Here is a 12,752-nt window from a genome sequence, read left to right as displayed (position 1 = left end):
TGGTGCTTTCTTGATAAGATGGTGGTGGACCCCTGTATAGCTGCACAGGCCGCACATATGTTATGTCCACCCTTGATATGGATATTGGTTCCAAGGTCAGCTCCAAATAAGATTGTCTTCTGCTTAGGGATCCTGTTTTATTAGGGGTCCATTATTGCGTCAGAGCTTGGGCCCACCAGAGGATCCTCTGGTGGGCCAGTCCTGCCCTGCACTATACTGATGTATATATTCTCAATACAACTGGCAATAAATAAGCCAATTATCATTAGAGATCTAACAAAAAATGATGATCATGTGATTACAAGATATAAACGAAAGCCATGAGCACTGATTAACATACTGTACCATTAGTTGTAGATACAGTCAATGTATGTAAAACAATTGTCTGTAACAATTTGGGCTTTGTGGCTTGTAAAAAAGTCAGACTTTGACTTATAGAGAGCCACCTCCAAAAGTTGGCGCTAGTGAGATGGTTCTCTTTCTCTTGGAGATACCTCTTTGCATATTATTTTCCCATGGAGCATTGCCAATAAGTCTCAATACACAGCAGGTCTCTTTAAGGAGAGTCAGTAACCTGCCTAAGGTGCATTCAAGACATCACACTCATCTAGCCAGGATCCTACTCCATACTGATGAGGGCCAAGCAACCCGAAACAGCTGTCTATGGATGGATATTTGTCTTGGCTATTTTGTCATGTCCCAAGGCTTGTCAAAAAGTCAGATTTTGACTCATAGGGAGCCACTTCCAAGAGGTGGCGATGCCGAGATGCGTTTGTTCCCTGGTTGATATCTCTTTGCATATGGTTTTCCTATTGAAATTCTTGCATGGTAAGGGTATATTGGTACCTATTGTCAAGACTACACTCAGTGACTATAGTTGTGACATAGTCACAGTGACTATAGTGTACTTTGTCTGCATATTATTGACACAGAGCCCAAAGAGGCATTTACGCTGCCAAAATGTGCTTTTTAGTACCACATACTGTCAAATGGAAATTTTAGTCAAGCTTGCCAGGAGCAAGGTGACTCACATAATAAAAATAAATATTAGTAATAACATAACATGCTATTAAACCTCAGGGGTTTATTTCCATTGCTTTAATATAGAGCATGACATAAGCACCAACATCTGAAAGCTTCCACGTGTTGTAGAACATGTGACTCTCAAATTATAATAGAAAAACAATGGCCGCCTGTTGTTTAATACGCATTGGAGGACAGTCAAGTCTATATTATAATATTTTCTTGTTTGTCTTGCTCAAAAATTTGCATTGTCAAATATTTAAAAGGTAACATTTTCTCCAGTCCAAAATATTGAACAAAATAGTACCCTCTTAATGTGCCTTAAAGGGGGTTGGCCAGTTTACATTAATGGCTGCCCATGTGCTGGTAACAGTACATGCATGCATCTAGTAGTAAGCATTATTAAACTATCGGTACTGATGTCCGATAGTTTAATATAAATAATTCATGTTTACATGCAGGTCCTCTGACCTACGTGCTGGCGCTGCGCTGACGGAGGGTTCCATCAATCAGCAGCCTCCATTCATTTAACCTGGAGAAGGACTGTTCTTCCCCAGTGTAAGTAAATTTAGGCTACTGTTAAAGTGTAACTGTCATGTTTTCATAAAAAAATCTATTTTAGCATATATTACTGCTGCAGCAGCAGCATTATATGGCTGTTTTAACCTCTACAATATGAGGACCTTGTCAAGATGGCTCCTCTGCCAGTTCTGAGGCCAAAACTGCTTCCCCTCACTTCACATACACACTTGCTGTAGCCAGCAGCTCCCTGCCAGCCAATCAGATTAGATTACTGAGAGACACACCTCCTCACAATGAAGCCTAATCCAGGTATGCAGTGTGAAGGATCCGTCTTCCTGTTTTCTTAGCCAGAGACAGACAAGACATAGAAACTGTCTTTTAAGGGAGCAGTGGAAAGGGACAGGGGACATTAATGAAAGCGGTTATTATACGGTAATTACAGATCCTTTGACAATCATTGACAGACTAACTCAGGTATATATGCCTAGCTGTAATAAACTAGCAAATAAAAACAAATAAGACAGTTACACTTTAAAGGACATCTGTCAGAAGATTTGTATCTATGAAACTGGCTGGCCTGTTGCGTGCGCACTTGGCAGCTGAAGGCATCTGTGCTGGTCCCATATATTTATATGTTCCCGCTTTGCTGAGAAAACATTTTAATATATGCAAATGAGCGTCTAGGAGCAACAAGGGTATTACCATTACACCTAGAGGCTCAGCTCTCTCTGCCACTGCTGCGCTCTCCACACTTTGATTGGTTTTAGTAGAAGGCGTGATCACGTTTACACTGCCTGGCCCTGTCAATCAAAGTGTAAAGGGCACAGGAGTTGCAGAGAGAGCAGAGTCTGTTGCCCCTAGAGGCTCATTTGCATATACTGAAACTTAATTTTTCTCAGCAATGCAGGCACATATGAACATGGGATCAACACAGATGCCTTCAACTGCCAAGCGCACATGCAACGGGTCAGCCAGATTCATAGGTAAAAATCTGCTGACAGATCTCCTTTAAAATGAAACATTTTAAAGAGGTTCTCTGGGAATTAAAAAGATGAAAATACTTAAATATTACTTTATTATAAATATATTCCCAAATACCTTTCATTAGCTATAATGGCTCGTTTTGTCTAGGGAGCAATCATTAGAAGAGATAAAATAGGCGCCGTCCTATTAGTACACACAAAACCTGTCCTAATCACACAGCAGAACAAGTCACTTCACAACTTTTTATGATCCTGAATACAGCCAATAAGATCTTCAGCTGAATCCCTGTAGGAATGGAGTTCATAGGAGAGATGAAGTACAGAGAGGAGGTGGGGATGTGGATAATAATGAGCAGCAGCTCTTGTATGCAGTCTCCATTACCACAGCCCTACATTACCACAGTCTGTCCTGTCTGTCCACGCTGTACTTCATGTCTCCTCATGAACTCCATTTCCACAGAGATTCAGCTGAATATCATATTAAACTGTATTCAGGATCATAATCCCTGACAAGCAGAGCAGTGAGGAGGATGAGGCAGTTCTGTGCTCTGAGGTAACTTATCCTCCTGTGTGATTAGGACAGGTTTTGTGTGTACTAATAGGACAGCGGCCATTTTATTCTCCCTGACGATTGCTCCCTAGACAAAATGAGCCATTCTAACTAATGAAAGGTATTTCGGAATATATTTATAATATTTAAGTATTTTCATTTTCTTAATTCCCGGAGAACCCCTTTAAGGATACATCTAGTGTACTGGCATATAACCTTATTTAGATGATATTCCATAAAGCAGTCCAATTAATTTTTATTGAATTGCAGTCGGGATAACAACATTTTTGAAATCTGAATTGACAAAATTTTCATGGTCTGATAGGTTTATTTTGTTTAAAAAATATCTACTACAGGAGAGCTAAAAGAATACATTCTTAGGTGATTTACACAAGTGGTTCATCTAAATAATAGTTAAAGAAAGATGATGTGTGTTTTGGAATGGCCTTAATTCCGGGTGCTGTGGCATGACTTGAAGAGGGCATCCAGGAAATATTGCTAAATAATTGCAGGGAGGAAAGGTCCAAAATTCCTCCTCAACACTGTGCAAATCTTATTTTCAGCTACATGAAACATTTGATGGAAGAGATTGCTGCTGAAGCAGGATGTACAAGTTATTAAAGGGTTCACTTACATTTTCTTCCTGCAGTGTAGACAAGGATCTGCTGCCCAGAAATAATGATTCGGTATGGTGACGAGCGATCACAGTAGCGTTTATTCATCCCCATACAGAGGAGATGATTGCTGCATGTAAATGCAGGTCTCACATCCTCTAATGTGCAGATAATTATAGGGAACAAACAGTTTGTTCCAGATAATTGCCTGCTCAGTCTGTCTCTGTAAAGGGGTCTTTAGATTGTGTATGTCGATCATGGTGACTTCAGATATTCCCAAATGGCTCACTTCTTCTTACAACTGTATTTGTTGCCTTAGTACTTATGTTGTTACATTTTATTCACATTTCTTGCTTATTGGAATATAGATGTGTAATAAGTTGTTTTATGACATATTCCTGTTTATTAAAATTACATTTTTCCCCCCACATCTTAGTGAAGGAAGCAACTTAACTCCAGCACATCATTACCCAGATTTCAGATTCAAGACATATGCTCCATTAGCATTCCGCTACTTCAGAGAGCTTTTTGGCATCAAGCCGGATGATTACTTGGTAAGAGTTCTGTTTTATATTAATAAACATATTAACCTATATATTAATATTTGAAAATTATTGCATTTTATGTATCAATTATCTGAAACAAGGCGCCATTTCATTCCAATCCTGTTTAATATAGAGATTTGTCAGTGTCTGAAACAATAAATATCCCTTCATGGCAGAAGCATACTCAGTGAGCTTAGAAAATGCTTTATAGTACAGGAAAACCATTTCACCTTCTCAGTTTTTCATCCATCCTACTCACAATGCAAGGCTACATGCACACGAACGTTGTTTGTTTCCGTGTCCGTTCCGTTTTTTTTTGCAGATAGGGTGCGGACCCATTCATTTCAATGGGTCCGCAAAAAATGCGGATAGCACACCATGTGCTGTCCGTATCCGTATGTTCGTTCCGTAGCCCCGCAAAAAAAAAATATAACAGGTCCTATTCTTGTCTGTTTTAGGCATTGTTACAATGGATCCGCAAAAAAAAAAAAAGCGGATGGCATACGGTCGTGTGCATGTAGCCTTAGTAGTACATAAAAAAATGACCCATTGCCCAGTGGTGAGCATAGGTGCCTTAAAGGGGTTGTCTGGTTTATCATATTGATGACCTATTCTATCCCTTTCAGTGTTTACCTGCACTCTGTCTACTCTATAGTGAATAGGACAAAAAGCTGTAATTACCCTGCCCTGCCAATACAGTGTAGATGGTGTGCAGCTAAACATTGAAGGGGAGGAGAGACTTAAAGAACTTAACTCTGTAGAGCCTTGAGGAAAGAGGGGACATGATCAAAACTTTTAAATATGTTACAAGCCTACATAAGGTTCAAGAGGGAAATGTTTAAAAAAAAGAACAACTCAAAACAAGAACAAGGGGACAATGTAAAAGTAGGTGGTGGGAATATCTGATCCAATGTGAGGAAATATATTTTTACACAGAGAGAGTGGTTGAGGCTGGGAACAAATTTTCTTGATATGTGGTTGGGAAATCTACAGTAAGTTAATTTAAACACATGTCTATCCTAACATAAGTAATAATATATGGGCAGACTGTGGACCATGTGGTCTTTTTCTGCTGTCAATGTTCTATGGTTCTTTATTTCTTCTATGTGACACAGGCTGCAGTCCCTTCAAACAGCTCATTGGTGGGGGTCGGACCTCCACTAATCTGATATTGATGACCTGTCCTGAACCTAGGTCATCAATATCATGCTTTTAAGCTGGCCATACACCTGAGGCAAATGCCAAGCGTACAGCCAACAGATATATCTCCAGGTCCTCTTATACTGAGCATACCTATGTAGTGAATGGGGAGAAAGCCACTACCAGACAGTTTTGGCAGTAGCTTCTCTCTGGAGAAGAAAAGGAATAGTTGAAATCCAGTTAGGAGACCTTTGCTTTGAACAATGGGGTCCTGGAGGAGACATCTAGAGTAAACAGTTGGCGGAAAAAGGTGAAGCAAATGCCTTATTCTATAAGACAATTGTAAGTGCAGTAGGCATGCTTCTACCATGCAGTTGGCAGCCCGAGCATGTGTGACGCCATAGTCATTTGAGAGCTTGAGAAGGGCAGGAAAACAGCAAAAGATAATATTCTACATGCATGCCACACCACATGTATTAAAGATTTGTAACACTTTTCCCATTGTGCTCGACATAGGGGGCAGCTCAGCAGAAATTGAGCCTGGCTTATTATGAGAGAGGACGTGACATAAGATGTGACAATGTATGCAAATTCTGTGCCAGCATTTTGGTCTGGTACATTTTTAGACCGTCTAGTTTGCACTGTCAACATTTTAGACAATACTAGTAAATCTGTCCGATTATTTGCTGTTTATATAAAAAATGTCCATTGTGGTGTTCATATTAGAGGCACGTACATCTTTTCTGCTTTCTATTGTCTGTATAGACAGGAGAACAGCGTTCATGATGACGGCTACTGTAAATAAAGAGTCAAAAAAGTCAGAAAACCGTAACTAGGGCAGTGACACGGTAGCTGCATACAGAACCTGCCTTATCTAGGCCTCAGCAACACAATGCAGCTGTCTTTTGTCATGAAATCCCCCCAATCTCTACATAATGTCATAACTTTGCTGACCTTCCCCAGTCTACACAGTAGGACGGGAAATTGAGCTGCAGAAAACAGGAAATTTCAGCCTACCGTGTGTGCCCCAGTGGCCGGTGTGGCTGGGAATTTGTTATTTAGAAATTTAAATAAAAAAATTATAAAAACACACCGTTTAAAATAAAAGGTGTTTCTGCTGATAATTTCTCTTATTATTCGTTCATTGCCTGTGTCTCTCCAAACTTCTCATCACCTTCATCTGAAGGGATAAGCTATATTGCGAGCAACATATTTCTATTCCATATTGTAAATTCTGAAGTCAAAGTAAGTTAAATGGCATTTAATATCCATGTTTGTGGGTTAGCTTCATGACGGACTATACCCTGGCCTAGGAGTTTAAGAAAAATGGGTTAAGAGCTAATTAAGCATCTGGCGAACCTGTGGTCTTATTATAGTTGATATTTCTGAAGCCATTGATTATAGTAATTATTTCACAGAATGCTCTAATTACTTTTAAATACTCCTAAGAATATTGCTGATTGCAATGTAATTGACAGCGCTTATGAGATAATTGTCATGTTTATGCAGCTCATTAATAGCAAAATCTCATATGTCTTATAACCTTGACCTGAAACACTTCCTATAGATCCACATACAATATACCTCTCATAAAAAAGTGAAAGTAAAGGCTGGGATCACACGTTCTGGCCAGAATTCAGCAGGCATGCAAACGCAGTTTGTCAATGGTTATGCATGGTTCGTAGCTAAGCAGAAGTTGTATCTGCAAAGCTGCACGGCCATTAACAGTCCATCAATTTCAAAACCACTGAAATCTTTATGTTTTGCGCCTGCACCACGGCCACATCATGCCCATAACGTGTGAACCTAAACTAAAGCCACATGTAAAGTTCATTATAGCTGCCCTAAAGCTCAAGCTGCAAGCAGATCTTGCAGCCTGTGAATTTACCCTAATGGATAAGCAAACCAGATGGTGGGTTTTACCAAGAGCGACCTATATGGTGTTAGATTTGGAAATGAATGAATGAATGAAGATGTAAACATGCAAGATGCAGTAAGAGTGGGGAACAGGTATACCTTTGTATCGTGGAATTCATTTTCTTGCTATGGGGCTCAAACTAATGGATATATTCTTGGCTTTTGCTTCAGTATTCGCTCTGCGGTGAACCTTTAATAGAATTGTCTAATCCTGGTGCAAGTGGTTCCATCTTCTTTGTAACCAGTGACGATGAATTTATCATCAAAACTGTCCAGCACAAAGAGGCAGAATTCCTTCAGAAGTTGCTCCCCGGCTATTACATGGTAAGGAAGAAGATATTATCACACATATATGAAATATGATATATCATAAATTACATTCTGTCTACGGTTGCTAAGTTCTCTATATCCAATACCATTTTAATATGGAGTGCTGGGGTAGCAAGAGCTCCCTCACTCATGGTCCATGATGCAGCAAGAGAGCAGCTGAACTAGATTCATACAGTGTGGTGGTGCAAGGACTTCATCCAATGACATACCTAGAAAAGAGGGAGCCCCAAATCATAGGACAAAATGGGTTCCTTGTTAAGCTACTGGGTTTTGTCAGTCAAGACAGAAGGTCTCCCCTCCACGTCCTTTCCATGAACCTTGTGCCTATTCTTCACCCTTTTCTTGTTAAAAATGGAGAGGAGAGTCCAACACAGGTTCTCACCACCTGTTGTCACCTCTTACTAACCTGTTGTCGCTTGCACAAGGGTCCAGTAGCCTCAAGCACTTGTATTGGTGTCACTTGAAGAAACTATAACTTCTACAGATTTGGTGTTTTAGAGTTTTTACAAAATGGAGACAGTTTATCAATAGACTGGTTTATGCCTGCTTGGACAATCTAGGTATAATATACATAATTCAGTTTGTATATGCAGTCAATATTCACTTTGTAGGCACCAATGCTTGACCACCTCAATGCCTGACCATCTCTGGCATGTGTAGTTTCCAAAGGAGTGGCTAAAATAACATAACACATTTGATAATCTAAATTATACTTGCTTTTATACTTTAAAGTGATGTATATCTGATTTTCTTCATCATCGCCAAGATCCTCATCCTATTTATTTTTTTATATAGAATTTAAATCAGAATCCCCGGACACTACTACCCAAGTTTTATGGACTTTACTGTCTTCAGTCAGGAGGTATAAACATTCGACTTGTGGTCATGAACAATGTATTGCCACGTTCCATGAAGATGCATTTCAAGTATGATCTCAAAGGATCAACATATAAACGAAGAGCGTCTCGAAAAGAACGTGAAAAATCCAGCCCCACATATAAAGACCTGGATTTCTTGCAAGACATGCATGAAGGATTGTATTTTGACCCTGATACCTACAGTGCATTAATGAAAACACTACAGAGAGATTGCCGTGTAAGTCCAATGCAATAGAACAAGAATTTTTCCATGTCAACATGTAATCTTGCTGGAAACCCCATTAATTTACTTACAAAGGGGTAAACTTTACTTGGTATACAGCTAGAACCTTCAGTTGTAATGTGGCTTGGTTTGGTCTGGAATTTTTTCTAAGTAATGTATAATTGTGTTTTGGCTAATTGCTGAAGGTGGCAATACAAATTTGAACATGCTCGGCCGCACCTATTGTGCATCTATATGGGGAAGTCGGGAGGAATAGCTGTCAGCTGTACAAGTGTTTGGGCAACAACTATAGAATGTGTGTGGCCACCTTAAGAGCCATCATTATACTAATGACATATACGAATATGTTGTATTATTTACTTGTTCCTAAAGAGCTAGCAAACCTAGCAATTAATTAGTGAACACAAATGTGCAAGCTCCTGAAACAGGCTTTTAATAGTCTGGCAGAGAAATAGGTGTACATATCGTTGTGGTCATCTCCATTCTTGGTTGGAGTTTCTAAAGGGTCCAACAGTGCTAGCCATAGAGAAGGTAGTCTCTTCACTTTGCTCAAACCAGTTGTTCGCAAACAACAAAAACTGGGGGACTATTTTGGGAGCTTTTTTCAGACACACAGTGTTCAGCAGATTTGTGGAGCCTGTAGCTAACAAAAAAAAAATGTTTTTGGGAATTTTGAGCTATTTTTCCTTTTTACTTCAGCAGTACTATGGCATTGAAAATTCAAGAGTGACAGTTTATATTTTGTAATGTATTTTATGTTTCCTTCTCCTGAACTCCCTCCTGTACTATCACTCAGGTCACTGCTTAAATCTGTATTTAGTGAAAATGGACTGCCTGCTCACTGAAGGATTAGATTACATAGAAGACTATGGAGAGGGGAGGGGGACGAAGGGTGGGCTTTTGGAGACAGGAATAGGTAGAGAGACTGACACAGATACTGCTGCAGATTTGTAAGTAATTTATTGTCTAAAGGTGCATTTACATGGTCTGAGAATCGTGTAGAATATCAGGAACGTCCTGTTGTTCATCGGATGAACCTGTTGTTCGTGCAAGCATATCAGTTATTGGCTTCATGCACATGGCCGTTGTTTTGGTCCGCATCAGAGCCGCAATACCCACTTCATATAGCTCTCTGTGCTTTTATTGTGTCAAAAAACTGATTTGATAGATATGCAAATTAACCTGAGATGAGTCCTGTACGTGAGATGAGTCAGGGACAGGACTCATCTCATGTTCATTTGCATATGTATCAAATCATTTTTTTTACACAATAAAAGCACAGAGAGCTATGGGGACTGGGTATTGTGGATGTGCTAGCGGCCATCTAGCAACCCATGTCCTCAGCTCTATACCCAAAATCCAGATGACATGTTCCCTTTAACTTCACTGCTGGATTCTCATCGCTCTGTACTGCTGTCTAATGTCCTCCATTACTGCTGCTTTTGATGGTGTGTTACAGAGAGTTAGGCTCCATTCACACGTCCGCAAAATGGGTCCGCATCCGTTCCGCAATTTTGCAGAACGGGTGCGGACCCATTCATTCTCTATGGGGACGGAATGGATGCGGACAGCACAGTGTGCTGTCAGCATCCGCATTTGCGGTGCGCGGCCCCGATCTTTGGGTCTGCAGCTCCGCAAAAAGATAGAACAGCTTGCGGACAAGAATAGGCATTTCTATGGGGGTGCCGGGCTGGTGTGTTGCGGACCCGCAATTTGCGGGTCCGCAACACACCACGGACGTGTGAATGCAGCCTAAGGAAGCAAGATCCCCTGTTTTCCATGTGAAGTGTGTGGAAAAACATAATTCCAGCTATTCTCCACACACCAGCTCAGAAAAAAATAAGATTGCCGGCATATTGCAGAGGGAAAAACTGCTACAAATGCCAGATACAAGACATATAATCTTCTAAAAGAATACCTGAAAGGACAGTTATACTTTAATAACAAAATGTTATCCTTCTTTAGCTATCAACACAAATGATAAAACATCCTATAGAATCCATTGTGAGTTTTATTGCTGCTGTGATGGGATGATGTTATCTAAAGGGTAATCATAATGATGATGGTTGATGTAGAATTGGGATAACAGTATGACAGCTCTATTGTTCCTTTGATAAACCTAGATAAAAATGCCCACAGAACAGCATTACATTGATTAGTGCAATGGTTGATGCTCTTATTGAGACCGTACCTAATGTTTGATCCTCTAATTGAGGCCGGGCAGCCCGGTCTCACTGATGGTCTGACTGAAAAAGTTAAGCGACACTGTTTGCAATGCTAAAAGTCTAAACAAAGAGTAGGTTTAAGAGTCAGGACAGGAAACAGATTATTTGGAGAGACTTAAAAAATGTAATCCAAAAAACAATCAACCTGTTTTTTTCTTATTTAAAAAAAAAAAAATGACATAGAATAGTCACATATAGGCAGGTAATATGTGCTAAAAAAATAAATCTGTGTCTCTTTAGAGTTGGTAAGCAGCACATCTCCTTGTGTAAACAGCCTATCTGTCACGTGCGATGGAACCATGTGAGAGGGGGACAAAAGATTTTTGGACAAAAGATCTTTCTTTGAAAGATGGATCCTTCGTCCATCTCTTGGTTTCATTGAACATGTATGGCCAGTTTGAACAACTGTAACCAAAATGTGTATGGCCGTGTCTGTGAAATGATCCGTCACCAGATGATTGTTTGTTCAACCATCAGCCAACTTCTATCTAATATGTACCTTGAGTCAATCGGACAGGAGAGAGGGAGACATTTTTATAAATGACAATGAATTGCTATCTTTGTCATCCTCTCAAAATAATCAGGCTTTTTCAGTAAAAACATGTTCAAGGTTACTCTTTCCAGTCTGTTTTTCACAGCTGCTCTGTAGCAGGAACTTTTTGTTTCAAGGACAGCATGTCTGTGTCTGAAATCATTGCTTCTGTAGTTGACTAAAGTAGTTTGAGTTAAAGTTGCGTTTCATGATTATATACGTCTAGCAAATGCAGCATGTTCTATGTTGGCGACATAGAATTGAATAGAGCTTGCGTGAAAAACGGAAGTCATCTGGATGCAATGTGCTTTGTACTGATGGTTTTTAGGAGATGTTGAGTCTTATTCTTCAGTTTTTCTTAACAAGTGTGAAAACATGATTGCATCAGTGCAGAAAACCAAACTGAAACACTGAACGCAATCTCAGACAAAACTGATACAACTCGCATACAAAACCATCAGTTTTTCCCTTAACAGATCCTTACACAAAAAAACTGAGCAGCTACTGTTCTAGTTTGTCCATGAAGACACGTAAGTAACTACAAGTAGTTACGTCAATTAATCCGTCCGCAAATACTGAACTAAACATCGCCACAGTGTAAATAGAAACTGTTAAAGTTCCGTCTTCTTGACACGCACATATTGGGAAAGTGTAATATATGTATTATAGATATAGATTGGCAAATGTTCTCCAGAAGGGAATGTTTAACATTAACAACATCCTCAGTCAGCTTGTCACCACATTACTTTATTATAGCTTTCATAGCAACAAGGATTAAACAGGAAAGATGTGTAGGAAAATCTCTCTGGTAAATGGTAATTGAGGAATAGTATTTGAGATTGCCTCCTTATATTCCATATACACCTGAGACTCTGTGCACATCTTGTCAAAACCTTCCATCAGAGGTATACCGTACTTCGGGAGTATTCTACAGCTGCGTAAAACTCCTTTAGGGTTTAAGAAAAATGAAGAAAACTATATCACACAGCATACATTTTTTTTACTGGATGCAACAAGGTATGCCTATGTATACCTCTCTGTTGTATTCCAATAGGACACTCTTTTGGGATATGTTGAGTCAATGAGACCTTATGGACACATTTGAGATATGCGGCAGGAGGTTTCCCAGCACACAAATCAATCATAAAGTTCAGCTAAAATATAAACACAGCCTTAAATCGGGTATTATTGATTTGGACTAGTTATACATTTTTGGAATACAGAAGAATATTTATAGGCATAGACATGGTAGCATATTTCTAGGATACTC

The 12,752-nt window shown here is 39.6% G+C and overlaps 1 protein-coding gene across 1 annotated transcript in view; it reads left to right on the top strand.

Annotated features, from left to right (window-relative positions):
- PIP5K1B (phosphatidylinositol-4-phosphate 5-kinase type 1 beta) overlaps positions 1-12,752 on the top strand; it is a 170,028-nt gene that overhangs the window by 105,740 nt on the left and 51,536 nt on the right. Inside the window, exons 5-7 of the mRNA XM_040417101.1 lie at positions 4,129-4,246; positions 7,466-7,618; positions 8,420-8,719. Coding sequence (XP_040273035.1) covers positions 4,129-4,246; positions 7,466-7,618; positions 8,420-8,719 — 571 coding nt within the window. The remainder of the gene's footprint in view (positions 1-4,128; positions 4,247-7,465; positions 7,619-8,419; positions 8,720-12,752) is intronic.

The sequence above is a fragment of the Bufo bufo genome, chromosome 2, assembly GCF_905171765.1.
Source record: "Bufo bufo chromosome 2, aBufBuf1.1, whole genome shotgun sequence".
NCBI lineage: Eukaryota > Metazoa > Chordata > Amphibia > Anura > Bufonidae > Bufo > Bufo bufo.
Note: the sequence above shows the minus strand (reverse complement) of the source record. Positions and strands in the feature narration are given on the sequence as shown.